Source organism: Vipera berus (genome assembly GCF_964194415.1).
Source record: "Vipera berus genome assembly, chromosome: 1".
Classification (NCBI taxonomy): Eukaryota; Metazoa; Chordata; class Lepidosauria; order Squamata; family Viperidae; genus Vipera; species Vipera berus.
The window spans coordinates 104,213,072-104,238,888 of NC_138202.1; the positions used below are offsets into that span (position 1 = coordinate 104,213,072).

The following is a 25,817-nucleotide window of genomic DNA, read 5'->3' on the forward strand; positions in this document are numbered from 1 at the left end:
GCGCATATTCCTATGCTTTCATATGAACAATGGGAAGGGTTGAATTGTTTAATCACTTCTGAAGAAATTATATCAGCAATTAAACAGTTAAAAGTGGTTTAACAGCAATTTATTATAAAACTTTTATTTCTAGAGATGGTAGAACCTTTAAAGGAACTATTTAATAATATCCAGGCCGGAGGGGAGGTGCCTCCATCCTGGAGAAGGGCTTTTATATAGTTGATCCCAAAGGAGGATCAAGATCTTACTCAGCCTAAGAATTATAGACCTATTTCGCTCTTAAATACAGATTATAAGATTTTTGCAAAAATATTGGCAAATAGATTAATGCTAGTCTTGAAATAGACGGTTCATAGCGATCAGTCTGGATTTATAACTGGAAGATATATGAAATATAATGTAAGACATATAGTTAACTTAATTGAGTATTTGGATAAGAATAACCAAGTCCCCGCGGCATTGATATTCTTGGATGCTGAAAAAGCTTTTAATCAGTTGAATTGGCAATTTTTATTGAAAGTTGTGGATAAGATGAATTTTGGGGATAAATTTTTGCAATCTATTAAGGCCATATATCAACAACAATCGGCACAAATTATAATTAATGGGGGTTTAACAGATGCATTTAAAATTGAAAAAGGTACAAGACAGGGGTGCCCCCTGTCACCATTATTGTTTGTTTTAACATTGGAGATCTTATTGATTAAAATTCGGGAATCAACTAAAATAAAGGGAATAAAAATAAAGCAGAATGATTATAGGTTAAGAGCATTTGCGGATGACTTGGTTGTTACATTATCTCAACCGATTCAATCGGTTATAGATTTGATGGAAATCATATAATACAATATGGCAAAGTTTCGGGTTTTAAGGTAAATAATAATAAGACTAAAATATTATCTAAAAATATGACTATGAATGAAAAGGATCTGTTAGTAAAACTGACAGGTTATGAAATTGTGAAAAAGGTTAAAAATTTGGGGGTATATATTACAGCTTCTAACGTGAAATTATATAAGAATAATTATAAGATGTTATGGTTAAAAGTACAAAAGGATTTAAATAATTGGAAAAAATTACAATTATCCTTGTTGGGAAAAATTGCAGCTGTCAAAATGAATGTTTTACCAAAGTTTCTCTTTTTTTTTCAAATGATACCTATTTTGAAAAAAGATGCTAATTTGGATGAATGGCAGAAGGGTATTAACAAATTTATTTGGGCGGGGAAAAAACCAAGAGTTAAACTTAAGATTTTACAAGACGCTCGGGAAAGAGGAGGACTTAAGGTGCCTAATTTGAAATTATATTATGATGCAGTGGTTTTAACATTGGTTAGTGATTGGCTTAATTTGACCAATAAAAGTATACTTTATCTTGAGGGATGGGATTTATTATATGGGTGGCATGCATATCTGATTTATGACAAAAAAGTTGATAAGGCTTTTAAATCTCATATTTTAAGAAGTGCTTTATTGCGTGTTTGGAGAAAGTATTATTATAAGCTGAATTATAAAATACCAATATGGGGGATTCCTGGACACGCAATAGAGGGGGTATCTATGGGTGTGAATTTGGAGATGATTTCTTATAAGCAACTACTTAAGATTGGTAGGGAATGATTGGCAACTAAGGTCGGTAACCAAGTTAAAGCAAGAAAATATCATACTGTCTTGGTTTCAGTATACTCAATTGCAAGCTAGGTGGAAGTTAGATCAGAAGGTTGGTTTGACACTGATGGATGAAAATTTGGTAAAATAGATCAAAGATCAAACTCGAGCGCATATAAAGAGAATTTATAATGCTTTAATAGAATTGGATTCGGAAACGGAATTGATAAAGGATTATATGGTAAAGTGGGCTCAAAATATTCAAGAACCGATTCCATTGGATGTGTGGGAGGTAATTTGGGTTAGAAATGTAAAATTTACTCAAGCCCAAAATTTAAGAGAAAATTTTTATAAAATGTTTTATAGATGGCATTTGGATCCTAAAAAGTTGTCTTGTATATATTCTAATTTACAGCCCAAATGTTGGAGATGTGGTAGTTTGGATGCTACTTATTTTCATATTTGGTGGACCTGTAGAAATATAAAAGCTTTTTGGATTAAAATTTGGTGGAACATTCAAAAGATTTTTAGGAGAAAGATAAAGTTTACTCCACAATTATTTTTATTGGGTGTTATTACAGATTGTGATACTAAAGAAATTAATTTGATGTTGAATTTGATAACAGCTGCGAGGTTATTGGTAGGGCAATATTGGAAGAAGGACTGTCTGCCTACTATAGAGGAGTGGACGCTTAAAGTGTCAAATTTAGCAGAAATGGCTAAGATTTCTGCTTACTTGAAGGATTATTCACAAGAAAGATACATTTCGGTCTGGAGAAGATGGATAGATTATATTCAGAAAAAATATGGGACTAAAAAGTTCCATTTAGCTTATGAGTAAATTTTAGATTGTTATAATTTTATATAAAATATATTTATATATTATATTTTTTATATTTTAGAGAGTTTGTAATTATGTTATAGGCGGGTTAAAGTGTATTATGTATTTGGTTATTTATATAATTGATTAATGTTAGTTAGATTATGATTATTATATATTTGTAACCCTGTAACCAGCTTTGAAGGGACGCGGTGGCTCAGTGGGTTAAGACGCTGAGCTTGTCGATCAGAAGGTCGGCAGTTTGGCGGGTCGAATCCCGAGTGCCGCGTAGCAGAGTGAGCGCCTGCTACTCGTCCCAGCTTCTGCCAACCTAGCAGTTCGAAAGCATGTAAAAATGCAAGTAGAAAAATAGGGACCACTACGGTGGGAAGGTAACAGCGTTCCGTGCGCCTTTGGCGTCCAGTCATGCCGGCCACATGACCACGGAGACGTCCTCGGACAAGCGCTGGCTCTTCGGCTTTGAAACGGAGATGAGCACCGGCCCCTAGAGTCGGAAACGACTAGCACGCATGTGCGGGGGAACCTTTACCTTTACCTTTAACCAGCTTTGGGAAGTGGGGGAGGGGGAGGGGGTTTGGGGGGGTTTGGGGATGGGATAATATTGTAACTTTTATAAATCTTTTCAATAAAAAAAACTATTATTATGGCATATTTAAGTGGAACAGGATTCATATTCCCAGCTTTGCTTGTTCTGATGTAATTGTCCCATTACTATAGCATTTATTTTAAACATGAAAAGTTGGCAGAATCACTCTTAATAAAACTCCAGACTAAGAGATGATGCAGAACTTGCAATAAGCCAAAAAATATACTCATTTTAAAAATAAGTAACTGACAAGACACATGCTTTTACAACTAGCTGCCATTTTCAAATACTACAGGATTCTGCATTAGACAATTGAATGTATTCCATGACAGCATATTTTTTCTAAGAATAGTTAAGTTTGACAGTGCTAGTATGATTTATTATAAATCTGAAATTTAAACAGATAAAAACCATAATAAAATAAAATAAACAATATGCCATATCTAAATGAATACAGTAGAGTTCCAAATTCAATAATAACACCTATTTTAATTCTGATTGCTAAACTACTTACTCTTTTTCCTATTAGTAACAGTTAAATTTGCATTCACTATAGTTTTGTAGAAATCAGGATGTAACCAAAGCAAAACTTACTTCTGTAAAACTTCTTCTTGTCCACAAACTTTCAAAATATAACTGCCGATATCTACATCGTTCAAGTCATCATGCACCCAGCAAAGAGCCTGCATTATTATAAGTTCAACTGGAGAACTCACTGTTTGGAGAAAAACAAACACAGAAGAAAAGGCAACAAAAATAGTGAACTGAAGGCAGTTTTGTAAAATAGAAAAACATGAGCAAGTAACTCAATGCAACCTGAAGAGTTTTTGACATATTGTAGTTAGCAATTTGAGTAACAGAATAAAAAATTAACAGCAATTTATTCTCAAAAATCCATTCAGCTGTAAATAAAAGGTATATCTGATGCTCTACGGATAAACCAGACTTGGAAAAACAAGGTAGGAAAACAAAACGTATATTGCGAACATAATGGATGGGATTAAAAATACAGGTAAAAGTCCACATGTTTTAAATATCAGTTCCAATGGAAATGGCTCCTGTAAAGCTGATCTCTAGGAACGTGCTTGATAACTGACGGAAGTCAAAACGAAACGTCTTAAAACCATGACGTTTATGAGGCTAGCCTTTTGCATAGAAGGGGGAGGGGGGAAGTGCTAAGGCAGCCAGATGTTTCCTTTTGGAATTGCAGATGCTCTGTGGAGTTTTGGGAAAGCTGTGCTTTCTTTCCAGACCCTTGGAAAAGTAAAGGTATTTTTTCTTTTTCTTTCTTTTTTTTTTACTACAAAGCCAGCCTCCGCACTCCAACCCCACCCAGGAGCATGGGAAAAGGGGCATTTTAAGACTGCGGCTAAGTGGCTGCCTTTAGCATTCCCCCCCCCCTTCTTCTTTGTAAAAGGACCAAGTTGGACAAACTCATGAAAGGAAGAACATTGTGAAGGTCTCTTGGACAGTGTGGGTGGCTGGGCTGGAACATTTCCAGGAGTTGGAGCTTCATCGGGGGAGGGGGGCTGCTTTGTGCCTTTGAGGTCTCCCTCTTGTGTGGAACTTTTTGAGGGGCGGCTGCTTTGTGCCTTGCTGTGGAGGCTTCCCTGGTGTTCAGTCTGGGGGCAAGGAGACTGCTTCACGTTCTACCATAGAAGCTGCCAGATATTTTGCATTTCCTGGCAAAAAAAGTGTGATGCCTTGCTGTGTTGCCAAGCTAAGGCAAGTTCTTTTTTTTTTACCCCCCTGCGCCATGCATAATGCAAAAAACTCCTATCTTGCCTGTGGCCTGCTCTAAGATTCACCCAACCCGAGGCACCCCTGCTTTCCACTGAACAACCCGCATGATCACTCAATGACCTTGCCCAAGAAAGCCATGATGTAGTTGTAAAGTTGAGTCAAGTCACGTGGTGACCCTATTAACAACTGCAATGACTTACAACCAAAATTCCAGGCTCAATTGTGGCTGTAAGTCAAAGACTACCCTCAAGGGTGTAATTCATTACCAACATTATTTTGGCAATCTTTCAATCTACTGAAATATACCTATTAAAATAAAAATGCACTTACCATCACATGTGAATGTCACTGGCTGTTGGAAACCTTCAATTTCTATTGAAATCTTGATGCTGGAGTTCTCTCCACTTACATTTCTCTGCAACATGACTGGACTCAACACAAAACCTAAGTTTGTATCATGCTTGGTATGAGGAAACTTGGTCCTTAATCTGTAAACAACATGTTTATAAATGCAGTTACAATGATCACTGGAGTAATACACAAGAACAAGAAGCAACACAAAGGGCATCAAATTGCAAATTTAAGCATGATTATGCAGGATTACCATTGAAATCAATGCACTTTCTGAATTAAAATTCTTAAGATTTATATAGCTAATCTAATTTTCTTAACATTATTAATTTAATCCCCTCTCTACTCTGTTAAACAACATGCTCTGACAGGTTCAATATTTTCATCATCTTAAATCATCCATCAATTCCACCTTTAAAAAAAGCCTCTGCAATAGTTTTAAACTGATTTGTGTAAAGTTAGTAATTCTGAAATAAACTACAGATTTTTTCTACCTACTTCCTTGCTATATACATGTGCAGCCAAACAAGTGCCAATGCAAATGAGAGAAATATCAGCAGGCTAGAAGACAGCACAAGGACATTTTTTTTAAAAAAAAGGAAGAATTGGGAGGGAGAGATAAAATCATCTCTTCCTTTCAACCAGCAATTGATAAACTCTTTGCTTAATGGCAAGAATGTTGACTGGCTGTTCTAAAAAAGACCTACTTTGAAAAGGACAGAAAGATTCAGAAAGGCAATCATGTCATAATCTGCTCATAAGAAGGAACGAAGGACTGAGAAGGATTTACCATAGCTAGATTTCGTATGGCTAGATCTACCTCCAAGCCTGAAAAAGCAGAATTAATTTCTGGCCTAGCTTCTCGTTTCACATGTCAAAATGGAAATATACTCCAACTTTCAAAGTTAACATAATTCATTTTCCACAAATTGCAGACTGAAAAAGGCCCCAGTTGGATAAGAATGGTTTCTACCAAATAATGACTAACACCAGCTAGCCATCAACAACAAAAGATAAATTAGAACAAACTATAAATCCGGAACCCATTAAAGGACTACTGTTGCAACTACATTGCAAAAACAAGTGGATAAAAAGAAAAACTGAATCCCCATTGTAGCTAATCCCAAGAGAAAAAAGATGATACTGAACGAGAATGGATGGTTCAGTTGAACTGTTCCATATCTACTTCAGGACACAGTATGCTCCAGAAAGGACTAAATTATAGGCAGTATTAAGCAACTGAAATTGGAGAATTAGTTTGGTATAGGTCGGTGTGCATCCACTATCATCAGATGTATCATTTTCTGACTGCTGTTGCATTCGGTTGCATCACACCTTCTCAACCCAGCCCACTCATCAGATTATGGTTAAGGAAGGCATGTTGTTTTAACAGCTAATACGTAGTCAAGCAATCCTTAGTTCGAAAGTAATATTCATGCCACTTTAGCTTTATTTCTGATAGGGTTTTGAGAAAGAAAGGGAGTGTGTTGGGATTAATTTTGCCCCACTTCACACAGAGCAGTTTCATTGACTTTTTTTCGTGTGTGTGTGTGTGTGTGTATAAAACGCTTGTTAACTATTTTTTAGATTACCTTGCTAGGCCCCAAACATGGGACAAATCTTTATTTCCTGTGTCAGCCTAACCTGAAGGCCATCGACAGGCAGTAGTCACACCGGTGACAGCTCATATTTGTGTGAAAAAATTTTTGGCTTGCTAACAAAGAATAAAGGGAGACAGATATGATCATTTCAAACTAATTTGTTGTCAACTGCTTAAGACGCAGTCAGCCCAGGTTCGAATCTCAGAAGGGTATGGCTGACTGATGAGAACAAATAAGTTTGAAATGATCATATCTGTCTCCCTTTATTCTTTGTTAGCAAGCCAAAAAAATTTACATATATATACATATACATATACACCCATATACATACACATATACACCCATGTCCAACCTAATATTTGTCCCGTGTTTGGGGCCTAGCAAGGTATTCTAAAATACTTAACACTTAACATATATATATACATACATACATTACACACACACACACACACACACACACACACATATAAACAAAAATGAAAATCCATAAAATACTGTTAGCAAATGATTACTTTAATTGGCTCAAATAGAGAATGATTGCTGTATCATATGACACATATTTATTGGTCAGCACCTTAGCCATGGCTAATGCTAAATCATGGTTGTCAAATTCTAGAGTGTGGTCAATAGCATGCAAAAATATTTCCTATTTTTTTAAAAAAAAGGGTTCATACAAAATCTTGGCTTGGATCATACATCATTCCAATAGCACTTAGCAATAGCATTTAGACTTATATACCACTTCATAGTGCTTTATGAGTCAGCACATTTCCCCCAACAATCTGGGTCCTCATTTTACTGACCTCAGAAGGATGGAAGGCTGAGTCAACTTGAGTTGGTCAGGATTGAACTCCTGGCGTGGGAAGAGTTAACTTACAATTGTGCTACTGTACTATTACAGCTCTTTTAAGCAAAGAAACAGCACATTGTATAAACCCAGGGAATTGTAAATTATTCACCAAACCTTGATTCAGCCACCCATGTCCAACCTGTTACTCTTTGCTTAGTGTGATAAGTGAACCAAGACACTTAAATTAACTTGCAGAGACTAGTTTCATTGTTAAAATGTTCAAAACCTTAAAATATGAACAGGAAGAAAGTTTTCTGTCACTAGTATATAAAAACAGTAGTGATAATTTCATTAAAAGGCACACATACAGTCATAGCCGAAATTGTTGGCACCCCAGAAATTTTTCCAGAAAATCAAGTATTTCTCACAGAAAAGTATTGCAGGAACACATGTTTTGCTATACACAGGTTTATTCCCTTTGTGTGTATTGGAACACAACAAAAAAAGGGAGGGGAAAAAAGCAAATTGGACATAATGTCAAAAAAAACTCCAAAAATGGGCCGGACAAAATTATTGGCACCCTTTCAAAATTGCGGGTAAACAACATTGTTTCAAGCATGTGATGCTCCTTTAAACTCACCTGGGGCAAGTAACAGGTGTGGGCAATATAAAAATCACACCTGAAAGCAGATAAAAAGGAGAGAAGTTCACTTAGTCTTTGCATTGTGTGTCTGTGTGTGCCACGCTAAGCATGGACAACAGAAAGAGGAGAAGAGCTGTCTGAGGACTTGAGAACCAAAATTGTGGACAAATATCAACAATCTCAAGGTTACAAGTCCATCTCCAGAGATCTAGATTTGCCTTTGTCCACAGTGCGCAACATTATCAAGAAGTTTGCAACCCATGGCACTGTAGCGAATCTCCCTGGTCGTGGACAGAAGAGAAAAATTGATGAAAGGTTGCAACGCAGGATAGTCCGGATGGTGGATAAGCAGCCCCAAACAAGTTCCAAAGGAATGCAAGCTGTCCTGCAGGCTCAAGGAGCATCAGTGTCAGCACAAACTATCCGTTGACATTTAAATGAAATGAAGCGCTATGGCAGGAGACCCAGGAGGACCCCACTGCTGACACAGAGACATAAAAAAGCAAGATTACAGTTTGCCAAAATGTACTTGAGTAAGCCAAAATCCTTCTGGGAAAACGTCTTGTGGACAGATGAGACCAAGATAGAGCTTTTTGGTAAAGCACATCATTGTACTGTTTACCGAAAACAAAATGAGGCCTACAAAGAAAAGAACACAGTACCTACAGTGAAATATGGTGGAGGTTCAATGATGTTTTGGGGTTGTTTTGCTGCCTCTGGCACTGGGTGCCTTGAATGTGTGCAAGGCATCATGAAATCTGAGGATTACCAAAGGATCTTGGGTCGCACTGTAGAGCCCAGTGTCAGAAAGCTGGGTTTGTGTCCAAGATCTTGGGTCTTCCAGCAGGACAATGACCCCAAACATACGTCAAAAAGCACCCAGAAATGGATGGCAAGAAAGCGCTGGAGAGTTCTGAAGTGGCCAGCAATGAGTCCAGATCTGAATCCCATTGAACACCTGTGGAGAGATCTTAAAATTGCTGTTGGGAAAAGGTGCCCTTCCAATAAGAGAGACCTGGAGCAGTTTGCAAAGGAAGAGTGGTCCAAAATTCCGGGTAAGAGGTGTAAGAAGCTTATTGATGCTTATAGGAAGCGACTGATTTCAGTTATTTTTTCCAAAGGGTGTGCAACCAAATATTAAGTTAAGGGTGCCAATAATTTTGTCCGGCCCATTTTTGGAGTTTTGTTTGACATTATGTCCAATTCACTTTTTTTCCTCCCTTTTTTGTTGTGTTCCAATACACACAAAAGGAATAAACCTGTGTATAGCAAAACATGTGTTCCTGCAATACTTTTCTGTGAGAAATACCTGATTTTCTGGAAAAATTTCTGGGGTGCCAACAATTTCGGCCATGACTGTAGTTTATCATTCATTGTAGTAACAGCTGTGTTAATATGGTGACAAAAAAAACCCCACAGAAATTTGTTAGCATCTTTTCGGATTAACACATTTTACTAAAAGACATGAGCTTTCTTGAGCTACCGTTCACTTGATGAAAGCTTATGCCGTGCAATAAAATTTGTTATTTGAAAAAGGACTACCAGATTCCTGACATTACATTTCCATTAATAATAGTGACTGAGTTTGCCTTAAATTGCTTACTTTGCAATGGCATCACAAAATGCTGCTTGTTCTTGATTTTGCCATTCAATGTTTTTTAGAAGTTTGTTTTCTCCTGGCAGGCTACTGGTCCCATTGTCTATCTGAAATGTTAAGGATAAAAAAGTGAAGTGAGATAGATATAAAAAAAATATATACAGGAAAGGTTTAGAAAGCTGATCTACATAGACCCGTTTACTAAAGGTAGCAATTTTGGTAATAGAAATGGATAGTCTGTATCAGTGCTGCTTTCAATTGGCAACTTTCAGCTGGTACAGAAATAGTGGTGAGGAAACAGGTGAAAGAGAGCTCTCCAATTCTACTACATTCACCCAAGAAGAAACAATACTAGTTTTTGCTATTGTGATAAACCTGTGTCAGTCTAAATTTAGCTGAGTTGTCGATAAGATTTCATGGAAACAAGATATTTCATTACTACCTCATTTACTTTGTAAATATCTAACATTAGGCAGAGTTTTGGATGCTGCAGTTACAGCTGTGAGTTTTAGATACATGTATCTTGAGATAATGAGTTTTTATGCCAAGGCTTCTTCTAAATCTAAACAGTTACTTTCAACAAAGGTGGTTTACCAAAGAGAACACAGAAGTATTTTGAATTTCTTCTCTTACAGGAGTTTGGTAAAATAAAATAAAAAATGGAAGTCACAGAAAGACTTAAGTAGTTTTAACAGCCTAAAGCTGTAATTTCTGAACCCATCAAAAAAAAACCTCTGTGGATTTGGCAAAGTGGTTGTACAACAGATGTTTTGTCTAAAAGCATCTCTGGATGAGCTATTAGGAAGCAATTCACTGTAATTTTATGTTACAGTGGAATTCAGATGTGCTGGATTATTTCTGTGCTCTATATGCTTTGTAATTTCTTTAAATTTTCCCAGACACTCTGATTCAAAGGTTCCATTCTACAGCATTTAAGAAAAAGAGCCAAGTTACAATGTGGCAAGAGCTGAAGTGCCAGAAGTATCTCTACCTTTTTGATATTTCTCTCCACAGTTAAGAAAAAACAGTCCTACTTAGTTATATTAAAGCACATGCTCCTAGAAATCTTCTATTAAAAAGTAATAAGTGTATCAAAACCTAGCATAAACTTTATTACAGAATGCCTGCGGGCTCCACTGGATTGTGTGGAGAAAGGTTATTTTAGACTGAAAAGTACCCTGGTGGACTGGGATCAGACTTATTCATTTGCTTTCAGTACATGAGTATTTTGTGATTACTTATACCTACTATAGCAAAAATTTGGAGGATAGAAAGTTGTGTGCGTACACCTACATACGCACAAATGTATACACATACAAGCTTTCTTAGTTCCAACTACATTTGCTTCAAAATACCCAACCTAACATGAAATAATATTAGGTTACTATGAGGCTCTTGTGGTACTAAATTTTGAAATGCCTAGTAAGTGAGGATACTTCAAAATCCAATATATCATTTTTTTCCTGTTATGGAAAGATGTGAGCAAACATTTATACAGCTGTTCATAGTCAAGTTGATTCATCCAAAAAAAATTGAATACTTTGAAAAGAGGACTTGCCTCATTCCAGCCACCTATGCCATTTTGTGTCAGCCATTACAGCTACTCATTTGCTTCTGATTTAAGGGACATGTCACATGATGATGTCACATCAGGAAATGTCTAATTTAATATTGCCCAAGTATATTCAGAGAAATAGCATTTAATTAAATGACGTCTTCTGAATAGCAAATAATGGAGTTGGGCTAGTCCTGCTTTTGGCAAGCTGTACGGCATAATGCAGTAAAACAGCTAGTACCAAAATCAAGCTAAAATATGATTAAAATAATATTTTATTATTTATTTGAAAGTACTAAGCAGTCCCCTGTTTAGGAACAAGCTCCATTCCTAAGGTCTGTCCTTAGGTCAAATTTATATGCAAACCAGTACACTATTATTATGTAACACCATATAGGTAGTATTGTATAATAAATTAGAACCATTCTGTATTTCACTTGAACTACTGTGTATTTGACTTGAATTTTGTTGCAATGGACTCCATTCTTAACTATAGCTCATCCTTAAACCAGAGCATTATTAACCTGGAGACTTGCTGTATTTTCAAAACTATATAAAAATTATCATGTTACACAGACTTTAGTTATCAAAGCTTCTTGCAAGAATTAGCCATTTCCAGATTCCATTTAGAATACACAGAAATACACACACACACACACACACACACACGTTGTACATTATTGGTTGTTAATACTGAGGAATATTAACAAATAGGATGCTACTCTACACCTATTTGTATAAATTGGAAGGGGACAATTTTTCATCTAAATTTGGCAAGAAAGGTTTGCAAAGCAACATCTGCATTTAAATGGAAAAATATTTTTAAGATATTTTACCTGTGAAGTTTGGCCCTGTAATTTAGCAAGCTGAGCAGTTCGAATGTTTAAAGACTGACTTCTTGTAACTGTTGCCCCAGAAGCAGATTTTCCACTCAGTTTTCTTTCAAGATGGCTCTTTCCTGGAGACTTCTCTTCTAGTAGCACAGCATCCCAAGGATCTTCTACAACTTTAGTATTAGTTATCTTTCCTCCATCTTCTGAAGTATAAAATATATCAATATTGTCCACCTTTGGTTTACTTAAAGGATCTAAATCCAACCAATCAAACTTACTAATATCATTGGAGCTTTCAGAGGTTGGCAAACTAATAGTAGATTTAGCACCAGTCATTTCTAAGTCTGTCTTTGATTTCCCATTTTTCTGAAATTCTGAAGTACTTGCAATCTTATCAAATACTTTTGCCATTTCGGGGGTAAGTGTTGAATGGTACATAGGTACACTTCCTTGGGGATGGAACGTTGAAGTAAATGGCAGCGCGTATGAAATGTATTGAGACCTTTCTGGAAGACAAAGATAGGCAGGCTTTGTAGATTGATAAGTGGATACACCTGGATGAAAGCCATTCTGAAAGACACCAACTTGTTTATTGAAAGAAGGTACAGGGTAAACAGAAGATCCGGCACAACTAGAAGACCCAGGCAAACTAGACGTCCACTGACTTCTTTGAGCAACAGGGTGAGAATAAAATTGTGAAGATGATGCCCCAAGTATCTGAGTGGCTGACAATGTAGATGGTTTCTGGGATTCAAGATTTTCTTCTAAAAGTAGTTTCTCTAATTCAGCACATGTAAGTTTGTCTATGTCAATTGAATTTAACTTATCATCCACCTTCTTCTTGCCATCAGACTCCGGAAACACCATAAGATCATGATCTTGTTTTCTGCAGGACTGTACGCTTGGCCAAGAGTAGCTTAAGGTATCACTCTTTTGTCTATTGCCAACCACTACTCTTTCTTTTTGCATCTTAGCCAGAGCCTCAGCTTCCATTTGCAGTGCTTCTTCTTTATCCACTTCTTTGGGCCTTGTTGGATCCAAAACTGGTGATGAATGTTCTTTAAATTCATTGCTGCTAGATATCTGGGCCATTCTGTGGAAGCAGATGTCCATGAACAATTTCAATTCTTCTTCTGAAAATCTTTGGCCCCAAAATGTTCAAACAGATTCAATAAAACTAGTGGAGGGGGAAAAAACATATAATACTGAAAGTATTTACAAAGTCGCTATTCTCCATTTTTACTTTAAAGTTCTGTCTCTTAGGGCTTTTTAGGTATTTGGATCAGAAGCTGGAAAGGTGCTTTTGATCCACTATGGACAAGCTTGCAGCGAGCAGCTACCTAACAATGCCACAACTTTTCCCAGGCTTGCATGGTATCCTTGAAAAATACCTGAAGCACCAACAGGACGCAACTATATTATCCTATCTTTAACTCCTTAATTCAAATGTGTATTTTTCTGAGATCTTATGGCTATTGTATGAGATCAGAAAAAGTCACAGCTTGTCTAAGGAGCCATTGACAGGTACAACAAGTATACTCGCACCAGATGTGAAGCACCTTTCCTGCTTTGGATCTATATTATTATACATTCCTACAGAATACACAAAGGCATTAAGAATTTGTATATTTGGAAATATTGCAGTTAAAACTATTCTTGACTTAAGTTTCTCATATCAGATGATTACTCATCTGGATTGTTCTGAACAATGACACTGCAAAGTATAAATGTAAAAAAATATTAAAATAATTTCTATGCTATTCAGTGTTTTCTCTTTGTGTCACTGAGATACACAGCCCTGAGAACTGCTGATGCACTGTTTCTCCTCAAAAGTAGCCTTTCTATTTATCAGTCTCTTCCCCTCTAGCCTAACAGAAGAAAACCCAGAGCTAATTGAGTTCCTTAGTTTCTCAGAGAGATTAAAAGATAATCACCAAGCTCCAGTTACTTGCACTTATAGTTAATATGAAAGAAAGTGCCTTCTGTTCATCTACTCATAGCTTACCTGTCAGGGGTGATTCTGCTTAATGCCTTTAGGCAAGTAGGCTGGGTTAAGGTCATCACAGGCTTCTAGCTTTCTTCCATTATTCCCACCAAAGCTGGGCAGAATGAAGGAATGTGTAGTACTAGGATTAAACAAAAGAATATGGTTGATAGAAGAATGGGAAAACATAAAATATATATTAGAAATATGGAACAACTAACACGACATATTGTAGACCAAAGTCATTAAGTTAAGACATTCATAATGCTTCCTTAGATAACTCTAGGTGCTTTAAAGTAGCCTTGTTGTATCAGCACTGAATTCCAGTTTCTTATTTATTTAATCAAACTCATAAAGTGCTCAATTCAGTTGACTATGGCCAGTTTGCAACAAACTCAGCCAATACAAAAACCCAATAATAAGTTCAAATAAAGGACAGAAACCCAAAGGGAAACTGATAACACAAAGATATAGAATAAAAAACAATCCCCCCCCTTGCCAACTCTTTATCCTAAACCCTGGGGAAAGAGTCCAATTTTCAAGGCTCACTTAAAGGGCAGCAACATAAGGGCAATGCAAATTTCTGGGAGAATACCATTCAATGGTGGAGGTGCTATAACAAAGAAGGCATAATGTCCCAACAAATAACATTTTCTTTCAAGGAGGGGACCCAAAACACCCACATCATGCTGGCCTTTACAAGAGTGGGCAGAGACAATGAGAGAAGGGCAGTCTCTCAGGTAATATGAATGGCTTCATAGGTTATTGTCAACATCATAAATTTCACTTGGAATCTCATTGGTAGCCAACCTACTGGTCTAGAATTTGCAAAAAAACAACAACTACTACTAATTGGCTGCAAAATCAACAGATATAGCTATTAAAAAGAGCCTTGGTGGAGCAGTGGGCTAATGCCTCCTTAAGTAACACCAGCTGCCTGCAATTAGTGCAGGTTCGAGTCCCACCAGGCTCAAGGTTGACTCAGCCTTCCATCCTTCCGAGGTAGGTAAAATGAGGACCCAGATTGTGGGGGCAATAAGCTGACTTTGTAATAATGCCGCTTGTGGGGGGGCCAAAAGCCCTAATAAGCAGGCATATACATAGAATGAAGGCTATTGCTAAGCACATTGATTTGTGCTTAAATTGTAAGTCGCCCTGAGTCTTCGGAGAAGGGCGGGATATAAATGGGATTAAAAAAAAAGGAAAATTTAAATTTAAGTTCTGCAAGTATAGCTTCCAAATAATGAAGCTATATTTCCATTTTATTCTACTCAGATCAGACCATACTTTGACTACTATTCTCAGCTCCAGGAACTACACTTAAGAATTTTTAGAAAATGATATTGATTCAAAAACATATAATGAAGAAGTTTAGGGAAAAATCCTATGAAAATAGATTAAAGGACATCTTTAGTTTTGAGAAGGTAGAAGGGGGCTATGACACTATTCTTTAAGTACACAAAAGGATTTGCTCAGGTCAAGAAATATCTTTTGTTCAGAGTGCAAGACAGGAGTTAATACTATAGATTTAAGTTACAGAAAGATAAAACCCGATTAAATTTTAGTGAGAAAAAACCCTAATTATTCAGATAGGTGGCATGCTCCTTTCAATGAGGAGTAATTACATACTAGACAACTTGTGGCATTGTCGTTTCATTGTTTTAAAGATATTTCTGAAGCAGCCACAACTTCCCTAAATTTCATTCCCTCAGAAGTAATGGATTCTGGCATTCAGTGCCCCATTTGAGGTACCTTGGTTGAAAAGATTTTGCCCTATGCTGCACCATTTTGCCCAGTTAAAGGTTACAGGTATGAGTGTTTCAGTAGTATATAGATGCAAACAACAAACAAACTTTGAAAAAATAAAGACCACTCTTCAACTATGATATTGATGGAAGCATATAAGCAGTTAGTTCAGAAGCTTATTATCAAAACTACCATAATAGGGCTGATAGTAATTTTTTTTATTTTCTGTACTACATCACCTGCCTCAGTAAAAAAAAAGATAAAGAAGTCTGGCTTAATCAATAACAGTTGTATTATTCTAGCAGTTAAAACAAGTAAATATTTATATACTGTTTGTTTTTATATCTCCACAGATTTAATGCTTGATGAGAAATCACTTCAGTATCTTTATGTAAATGCAAATTATTTAAATCATGCATCACATTGCCTTGATCATTAATACAATTCAATGCTGATCTAACAAGCAGGTGATCTGTTTCTTCCAAGACCTACTTTTCCCAATGAGAAAAAGGGGTTTTCAGTTCTTAAAAGCATTGTGTTAAAAATTTCTACTAGAAGTGCAAATGTAAAGAGTTTTCAGCACAGAAAAACAGTGTAAAAAAACTAATGCTCTGGGAATTCTGCAAGATATAAAATAAATTCCCTGAAGTTTTACGGTAGAACTAACAAGGAAAAACAGAACATTGCTCTTTCATTTGAAAAAAAAAACTGACAAGAAGTTAGTAAGCTGGACTGGAATATCAGATTCAAATAGGAAGGAACTACCGTACATTTAAGTATGCACTCAGTCACGGAGCTTTGTTTAGCACTAAACATTCTTTATATGATAAAATATGTAATACACACAACTGCACGTGCACACACCAGCAAAGCTTGTTTTAAGCAGGAGTATCAGAATAGCCTCACCAGGTGGCACCATCTAGCTGCTCTTGCCTGGCTCAAAATCTAAGCAAGTTCAGGCCTGGTTACAGATCAGGTCTGGCTACTTGGATAAGAGACTGCAAGGGAATATCAAAGACTGCAGGCTATACACTAAGAAATTGAAAAATACCCCAAATGAAAGCTATGGCAAACCACTTCCATATTGTTGCCAAAGAAAATAATATAAAATGCATGGATATGCCCATGATGTTACCAGATGCACATCCATGAACACCAACTAACAGTCAGAAAACACAATGAAAACGTTTTACTCTGATAACACAGGGAGAGATTCAACCGTAGTTTCAAGTGGGAAACTGTAAACATCCTAGACCAGGGTAAATCCACGCTAAGGAATACCCAGAAGCTTGGTATTCAGACAAATCAGCCATCAATAAACAAATAAGCCACATTTACACACTATTCAAAAGAATCAATAAAAAAGTTCTCCTCTCCAGCAACCAATACCCAGATAAGCAGGGATTAATACCAGATTAAACAATCTAGACAAAAACAATACTTTCATCAAGGAACTAACAAGAAGAAAAATCACATTGTCATCACATTATCAAAATTCTGGCGCTTGGCACCATACATTTAATTTTAATTTAATTTATTAATATTTCTATACCGCCCTTCTCCCACAGGACTCAGGGCGGTGTACAGGGCAAGAATAAAACACAGAGTTACAAAAATTAAAAAATAATTAAATACATGCCCATAAAAACAGTTGATACATTAATAAAAACCCCAATAAAATGATAGTAAAAACCCCACCAATCCCCCCTCAGGCCAGGCCGGCTTGTTCGAACAGGTATGTTTTCAGATCGCGGCGAAAGGAGCGAAGATCGGGCGCCGTCCGGAGCTCAACCAGTAACTGGTTCCATAGCTCCGGGGCGCCCACAGAGAAAGATCTCCCCCTGGGGGCCACCAATCTACATTCTCTGACCGGTGGCACCCTGAGGAGACCCTCTCTGTGGGAACGCACAGGGCGGAGGGAAGTTGACGCCGGCAGCAGGTGTTCCCTAAGGTACTCCGGACCCCTGCCATGTAGGGCTTTAAACACCATTACTAGTACCTTGAATCTCACCCGGAAGACAACTGGCAACCAATGCAGCTCACGGAGCAGAGGTGTGACATGGGAGTATCGGGAAACTCCCAACACAACTCTCGCGGCTGCATTCTGTGCCTTTACATCCCCTTTATAATCATGGGGGGGGGAGGTGCTGCAACTACCCCACCTGCCTATCTCACCATCAGTCCCCAACTCACCCATCAGCACACACAAAACTGCTGTGGCCTTGGATTCCTCGGCCCACTCACTCCCTGCCCACTTCTTGTTCCAATATGCCTAGAAGGCCCAGAGACGTCTCCTGCCCCACTACCGTACACCCAGACCTACTCACCTTTATCTTCTTGTACAACTGTTGACAGGTAAGCTAAGTCAAACCAAGGCCTAGCCAGACAGCTAGCAAATGCAATGTTTCTGAAGGGGTAGAAAAAGGCCATTTCTAGCCTTCAAAACAATTGCAAGAAAGGAACAGGAACTCCTGCAGAGGCCAGAGAAAGGAAGCTTGGATCCTAAAGAACTGAGCTTTTTCTCTGGCCCAGCATGGCGGTTCCCTTTCACACATGGAAGGGAGGGGAACTCCTGTGGTGAGCCAGAGAAAGGAAGCTCAGATCTCCAGGATCCAAGTTTTGTTTCTCCAGACCAGCATAGACGTTTCTTTTCGCCCACAGAAGGCAGGCAGCTCTTTCACGCCATCTGATTAACAACCCAGTCACTTAACGATGCAACTGCGAGCCAGAATTGCAGTCATTGAGTAAAGCATTCACATGGACATCTTGCTTAATAACCACAATGATCTACACTGGAAATTCTGGTCCCAATTGTAATCATAGGCAAAGGACTATTTTGTATATTCTCTATTAAGACTTCTACCTTTCTTTTTTCTTTTTTAATGTAATTGTAAGATTGACCTGGAAGGCACTGTAATGTAGTGACAGAAATATAGTTCTGGACAATATCTAAAATTCACAGTATCAGCACATAGGCAACTGTCATACCTAATAAGGTATGCAATCTAAATTCTCTGAAAAACCTGAAAAGTGGTTTTAAAATTAAGAATTACATTTAATTAAAATATACTGAGTCAAGATAGCATTCTTAATCAAATTTGTAATAGATGAAAGTTATGAAAAAATAGATTGCTGTTTGAATCCATCACCTTCTTCCGAGATCTCTACCCATCCATCTTGATTTAGTAGAATGGGCATACTACAGATCCTCTCAGTCAAGGAGGATCGGTTGGTGACGACTAGAAGATAGGCTCTTTCTGCAGTGACTCTTGTGCTATGGAACATCCTGTCTTTGAAAATTACAATAAGGCTATTATGTTAGCCTTTCATAAGACCCTACAAACCCAAACCTGAGATGCTGAATGTGTCAAGAAGCCCATTTCCTGGCTTTATTGCTAATTGGCCACGTACCTTGGCTGGTGTGTGTGTGTGTGTGTATACACAAAGATTTGTCCCATGTTTGGGGCCTAGCAAGGTAATCTAAAAAATAGTTAACAAGCATTTGTCATATATCTCCCCTTGCTTCTCTGCTAACAAAGCGAGAGAGATCCTGTGGCTTAGAGGTGAAAACAACTGCCTAATGTGTAATCAGCCCAGGTTCGAATCTCGGAAGGGTATGGCTGACTGATGAAAACTAATAAGTTTGAAATGCATATCAGTCTCCCTTAATTCTTTGTTAGCAATTTTTAAAAAAATTACACAAATATGAGCTGTCACCGGTGTGACTACTGCCTGTCGATGGCCTTCAGGATAGGCTGTCACAGGAAATAAAGATTTGTCCCATGTTTGGGGCCTAAATTTTCAGTGTTTAATTGAAATTCCTTTTTTTGAATTGTAAGCCGCCCATAGTTATTGATATGAGCAGCTATAGAAATTGACTAAATAAAAATAATATGGAAAAGAAATGGAAGCCCACTTTTGTATACATTTTTAAATCACAAAACCAATTATTAGGTATTAAATCCTCTAACTACACAGCACAGAAAAGTCACGATTAGGGGTTAGGAATTGAAAAGCCTCTCAAGTTACATTATTAGAAATTATGAGTCAACTCTAAAGTTGCAATGTCTGTATCTAGCAACTGCTGGCACTAAGTCTTACTGAATGAAATATGACTTCTGAAAATATATGACTTAGATATGTCTCCCAAATTGCTCTTCTTAACGTGGAAGAATTTTCTTAGCATTTATCGCACAATTTTAACTATGACCTGATTGAGTACAACCGATACATATATTTGTGGGTGAAGGTTCGCTCTTTCAGCTTGTGGATTGGTTCCCAAACGTTTCGTTACCAGGCTAGATAACATCTTCAGCGGAGTTTAGAGGATATCAGCGTCAGTGTTCTTCTCTTTATAAGGACTTCAGGTGTGTTAAGTGAGGGTCTAGTGATGGGTCAGGTGCGAAGCCCTTATAAACAGAAGAACAGTGACACTGACTTCCCCTAAACTCCACTGAAGATGTTACCTAGCCTGGTAATGAAACATTCGGAAACCAACCCACAAGCTATGGCAAATATATTTGCATCAGTATTACTCAGCCCCCAACAGAGCAGATAACACAGGCAGACCTATTTTCCCCATATCACTGCAGCTGCCCACCTCTGTTCCTGAACTTTAGGACTTGTTCAAAAAGAGATGAAGGGGAAAATACAATGACTAAACCTTCAACCCCACAGGGGTAAAAGTTATGAAGCAGGGATTCTGAGGCTAGAAAAAAGTATGAAAATATATCTCAGCTACCCCACAAGGTCGTCAAAACACAGGCTAAAGTAAAAAAAAAGATCAGAGGAAAGATCTCAAGGAGTTTAACCTTTGGAGTGTTATTATAGACATGAAGGGTTGGACTTTTTGAACTGCACTGGGAAATCGACTGCTGAATTTCAGGTGTTATTTCTGTTTGCGGTAAATAATCAAAACTAGCCAAGCTGTGTTTGAGAGTCCTATTCAAGCCTGGTGAAGAATTATTTGAGGTTTAAATATTTAAAGAACTGTGATTTATTGAACTGTTGAGCTCAGGTCTGATGATAACAAAGAGAGTTAGCTGCAATTTTTTTAAAATAAACGGTAATGTATAGTCTCTATGAATATATCCTTATTTTAAAATGTTTACAGCTTTTAAGGGGTGGGGAAGTCAACCCTTCAGAAAAACTTTATTTAACTCACTAGCCTATTCAGCTTAAAAATCTTTAAAAGGTTTTCTAGATTAGCCATCAACAAAATCTGGAAATATACAAAGAAAAGTTTATAAACATAAACATGTAGACAAACATTAAAAATATTCAACAGAGTGCATAAAACCTAAACAGTTCCCTGACATTCCACACTGGATAGATAAGTAACCTTTGTGTTGTGGCCAAAACACAGTACAATTCTATAAAATAACTGAAAAGATTCTGTTTTCAATTGACATGATCTAATAACAATGGATGGAGAACCCAGAGGAAAGCTTCATATGTTACATGAAATATAGACAGAAGGTGGCAAAACACTTGAGGCCCAAACTCCTCAGGGCTTCCTATACATCAGCCAGCATAAAGAATTGCGATTTAGAATAAACTGATAAGATAAATTCGCTTTAATACACCTAGTTAGTAATCCAGCTGCTGTGAATAGCTGCTGCTATTAACTGAAATTCATAAAAGATTTTCAAGAACAGACAATGCGTAATGTAACTTTCATAATACTAGAGGACTGGAAAGTGACCAGGCTATTTCTGTCCAGGAAATGTTATAGCTGGTGCACCAGCCTCAATCAGTAAATAATAGCACTGGAAATTACATAAGCTAATTATTTGACTAGCAACAGTGCTCACCGTCTCTGAACAACAATTCTGAGGATTCAGTGGGTTACAACCGCTAGCCTAAGTGGATTACTATCCAATTAAGGATCCATTTTATGAGTGCTGAGTTTCAGTTTATGGACATTTGTTTCCTTTCTTACCAGCATTATTTTCTAGATCCTGGGCAACTAGGAACCCAACAATGTATCTTCCGTGATCTCTTCAAATTGATGTAAACTTTGCAAATTTACTTTTTTTATGAATTTTCTCTAACATACATAAAAACACACAGGGCTCCTAGAGTAATTTTATTCAGTGAACAGGGCAAGGCTGAGATAGGATCTCCCCAATTTTCCATTCAACAGGTCCCAACATGACACATACCATTGGCCAGGCCAGGCCAGGCCCAATGTGCCCAGCACTTTCTCTCAGTTGTTGCCACTAATAGGTAACTATTACAAATATTTATGTGTCCCCCAACTCCCATCAAGAAGATATTACAAAGTCACGTACTGTACACTCGTAACCTACACAAGTACCTCTATTCAGATGTGTCAAAACATAAACTAAGAAATTTAAATCAAGTACGTAAAAGCTATAGACAAAATAAAGTTTGGGATAGTAAATGAGGTAAGAAAAAAGAGGATATATAGTCCAAGCTATTTTACATCAACACCCTTTAGTATGCTTATACCTATTCTCATAAGTTTTCTGTTTTTGTAAACCATTGTAGCTTCCACCACATCCATATACAACATGGGTATCAAACTTGCCATGTGACGTGTTGCGACTCTTTTTGCATTGCCGGCAATGGGGTGGGCGCAGCTTCGGGATGATGAAACCGGCCCATGGTTTGAGACCCGATATACAACTTCATACCTGTCTGTTCTAATTTAAATTTCTCACCTCTTCTCTGGAATATCATTAAGTAGAGTATATGGAAGCCATGATTTTTTATTCTTCACTTCCTTCAATCTATTTACTCTTTCTTTGTACATTTGTTTTGCAATCTTATCCTGTTAATGCTCCCTCAAACTATCTCATCATACTTTTTTCATTTTACTCTTTTGAATTAGTCTTTTCTTGTTTTACCATACATAGATTTTAAGGGCTTCATCCTCTGTGCATTCGGGTTTTATGCTTTTCCCATATTACCCAAATCACACTTCTATATAACAAAGTGGACAGAAGCATTATTTTACAAACAGCTACTTTCAGTTCTTTTGATAAACTTTTACTTCTCACAACAAACCATATACAGGTAGTCCTCGACTTACAACACTTCATTTGGGGACTAATCAAAGTTACAACAGCACTGAAAAAAGTGAGTTTGGACCGTTTTTCACAGTTACGACCTTTGCAGTATCCCCATGACCACGTGATCAAAATACAGATGCTTGGCAACTGGTTCGTATTTATGACGGTTACAGTGTCCCGGGATCATGTGAGCGAGCCCCTTCTGTGACCTTCTGACAACCAAAGTTATTGGGGAAGCCAGATTCACTAAACAACTGAGTTACTAACTTATAAACTGCAGTGATTCATTTAACAACTGAGGCAAGGAAGGTCGTAAACTGGGCCAAAACTCACATAACAAATGTCTCAATAACAGAAATTTTGGGCTGAATTGTGGTCATAAGTCGAGGACTACCTGTATTAATAACTATTCAAACAACATTTGAACATACTTAAGATTTCTCTATTTCCCCAATTTTGGTAAATATTTAGCCAAGCTACAGAAATTCACTCTATTTTCCCTGTCAAACACTACTATGTTGATTTTTGATATATATTTTTTCAATTCATACCTATATTATCTAGAAATTGCTATAAATCATTGAGTTTCTGAAATATAAAAAAATTAATTCATGAACCCAGATATGATATACTTCTACTATAACAAGCATTCCTTACAGAATTATCTATAAAATATTAAACAACCAAGGGAATAAAATAGAGGGATAGTTTGGCATAGTGGTTAATGAATTAGGCACAAAACCAGCAAGGTCAGGGATCCCCAATCCCCGGTCTGTGGACCGTTACCGGGCCACGGCATGTCAGCAACCAGTCCGCATAAACAAGCAAAGCCACATCCATGGGATATAGGCAGCACACAAAACCACGCACTCTCCAGTCCGCGGAAAAACCTCTCTCCAGAGAACCAGTCCCTGGTGCCCAAAAAGTTGGGGACCTCTGAGCTAGGTGACTTGGGGCCAGTTACTCTCTCTCAGCCCAAAGATACCCAACTGACTTTCATACCTAAGGCAGGACTAGAACTCTTATTGTCCTGGTTTTTAGCCTAGTAGTGCTTCAACCAGTAGACCAAACTGGTTATATTGTATTTTCAAATTTTGCTAATTGTCATCTCTTAATTTCATTTAATTAGTATTCTGCTGTGTATTTTCCTAGATAAAGTTTTTCTACTCACTCACAACACTTTTCTATGAAGTCCTGGAAAACCTATTTCAACAAAAAGCAAATTTCTCTTAGTTTAACAAGATTTATTGAAAGATGGAAGGAAAGTGGTACAGGAATCTCAACAAAAGAACTGGTTTCACTTTAGAATTCAATTTATCTCTTAGGTTACTAAAGTGAAGATTTTTTTTTCCTGTCTTTTACTTGCAGTCTTAATATGAACTGGTAAAAAGGCTCCAGTTTTCTTAATGGATAACTGTGGAATGTCCAGTAGTCAGCATGTGAATGTCTCTGTACACACCATTATACTTTCCCTTTGTGTAGGGGAATAATAACAGCATTCTTCCAAGTATCAGGCACAAATGCATCTTCATACACATGTGAAACAAATTATAAGTCCTTCCATCAGTCAACCAGATCAATATCTGAACATTTCTCCAATTACACTATTTCTGCAGACTTAATATTTTTCAACATTCTCGTAATATTTATCACTTTTCTTTTAGTGCTTTTTTTTCTTGGACACAAACATTGCACTTGTTTCAATTCCAGCCTTTGAGATATCACTATCATTTCCATGCAAATCTCTAAAACGTTCCTTCAAATACTCTCTCAATTTGGTTTCATCTCAAATCATTTCATCATTTTTATTTTCTAATTGCACTCACTGTGTTGGAAGCTCCTCAGATTGGTCCTTTCATATAATTTCCAATGATTTGTTAATCAAAATTGCTTTGCATTTCCCGTTTCTTTTAATCTTAATCATTTGATTACAGCATAGTCTTTTTCGTGACACTCATTATACATTTCATCCTTTTTTCTACAGCAATACTTCTCCAATGTACATTTTGCCTTAGCCACAGCCTTTGTCATCCCACTAAGCATCTCTGTTCATGCTTCCATCCTTTCCATTATCATAATTCTACATAGTTCTGTGGCACTTTGTGATGTAATTCTTTTCACTCTATTCCAAACGGCTTCCAGATAATATTTTCTTACAACTACCTTCAATTTATTCTGTTGGGAGTTTAATCGATTCTTCCAATAATTTTTAAACATACGACACATAATTCCTTTCCTCAAATGATTCTACTTTAATTTCATTTCCTTTTCTTCCAAGTCCATTTCTCTACCAGGATCCACATTCAGAATCTCTCATCACCCTTGTATCTTACAATAACTATCTCAATATTTTACCATTAAAATCAAGTACATTCTAACTTCAGATTTACCATCTCTACATACAAATATTTATATCTGATCCACATATTCAGAGCAGAACATTTTCTAAGCAGACTGCTGATCAACATTCTCAATAACTGAATACACAGTAAGTGTGCGTATTTGTCGATTCTCTTCCATAAGACCAGACTACTGTCGTTCAGATCTATTATATCCTTTTCATTTTTTGTAATTCCACAGATACATAGCATATCTGTTTTCCTTCCACCGCACTTGTTCATTTGTGGTATTCCTAATACATTCTGAGTTGCAATCTTCTCCATGCCACGGTCTTTATAAAATGTGTCCAGTGATATTGATCTCTACTATTCATCACTGTACTGGTCAATCCAGACTTTCATATTGTGCTTTTCAAGCAAATACAGAAGGTATAAATGAGGTTAACTAAATCAATCAGTGTCACGTGCAGTATGCCCTACTAGCGATAAGGACAGTACTGATCAGATTTGGTATATGCCACAAATGTTACTGAAGCCCAGTTTTACAGGATGCACAGAAAAATC

The 25,817-nt window shown here is 37.1% G+C and overlaps 1 protein-coding gene across 2 annotated transcripts in view; it reads right to left on the reverse strand.

Annotated features, from left to right (window-relative positions):
- PIK3C2A (phosphatidylinositol-4-phosphate 3-kinase catalytic subunit type 2 alpha) overlaps nt 1-25,817 on the reverse strand; it is a 71,675-nt gene that overhangs the window by 42,416 nt on the left and 3,442 nt on the right. For both annotated transcript variants that reach the window (XM_081315197.1, XM_081315198.1), the window contains exons 2-6: nt 14,153-14,273; nt 12,151-13,324; nt 9,766-9,866; nt 5,108-5,265; nt 3,629-3,749 (exon numbers count right to left, since the gene is read on the reverse strand). In XM_081315197.1, the coding sequence (XP_081171323.1) occupies nt 3,629-3,749; nt 5,108-5,265; nt 9,766-9,866; nt 12,151-13,260 (1,490 nt within the window). In that variant the 5' untranslated portion in view covers nt 13,261-13,324; nt 14,153-14,273. The remainder of the gene's footprint in view (nt 1-3,628; nt 3,750-5,107; nt 5,266-9,765; nt 9,867-12,150; nt 13,325-14,152; nt 14,274-25,817) is intronic.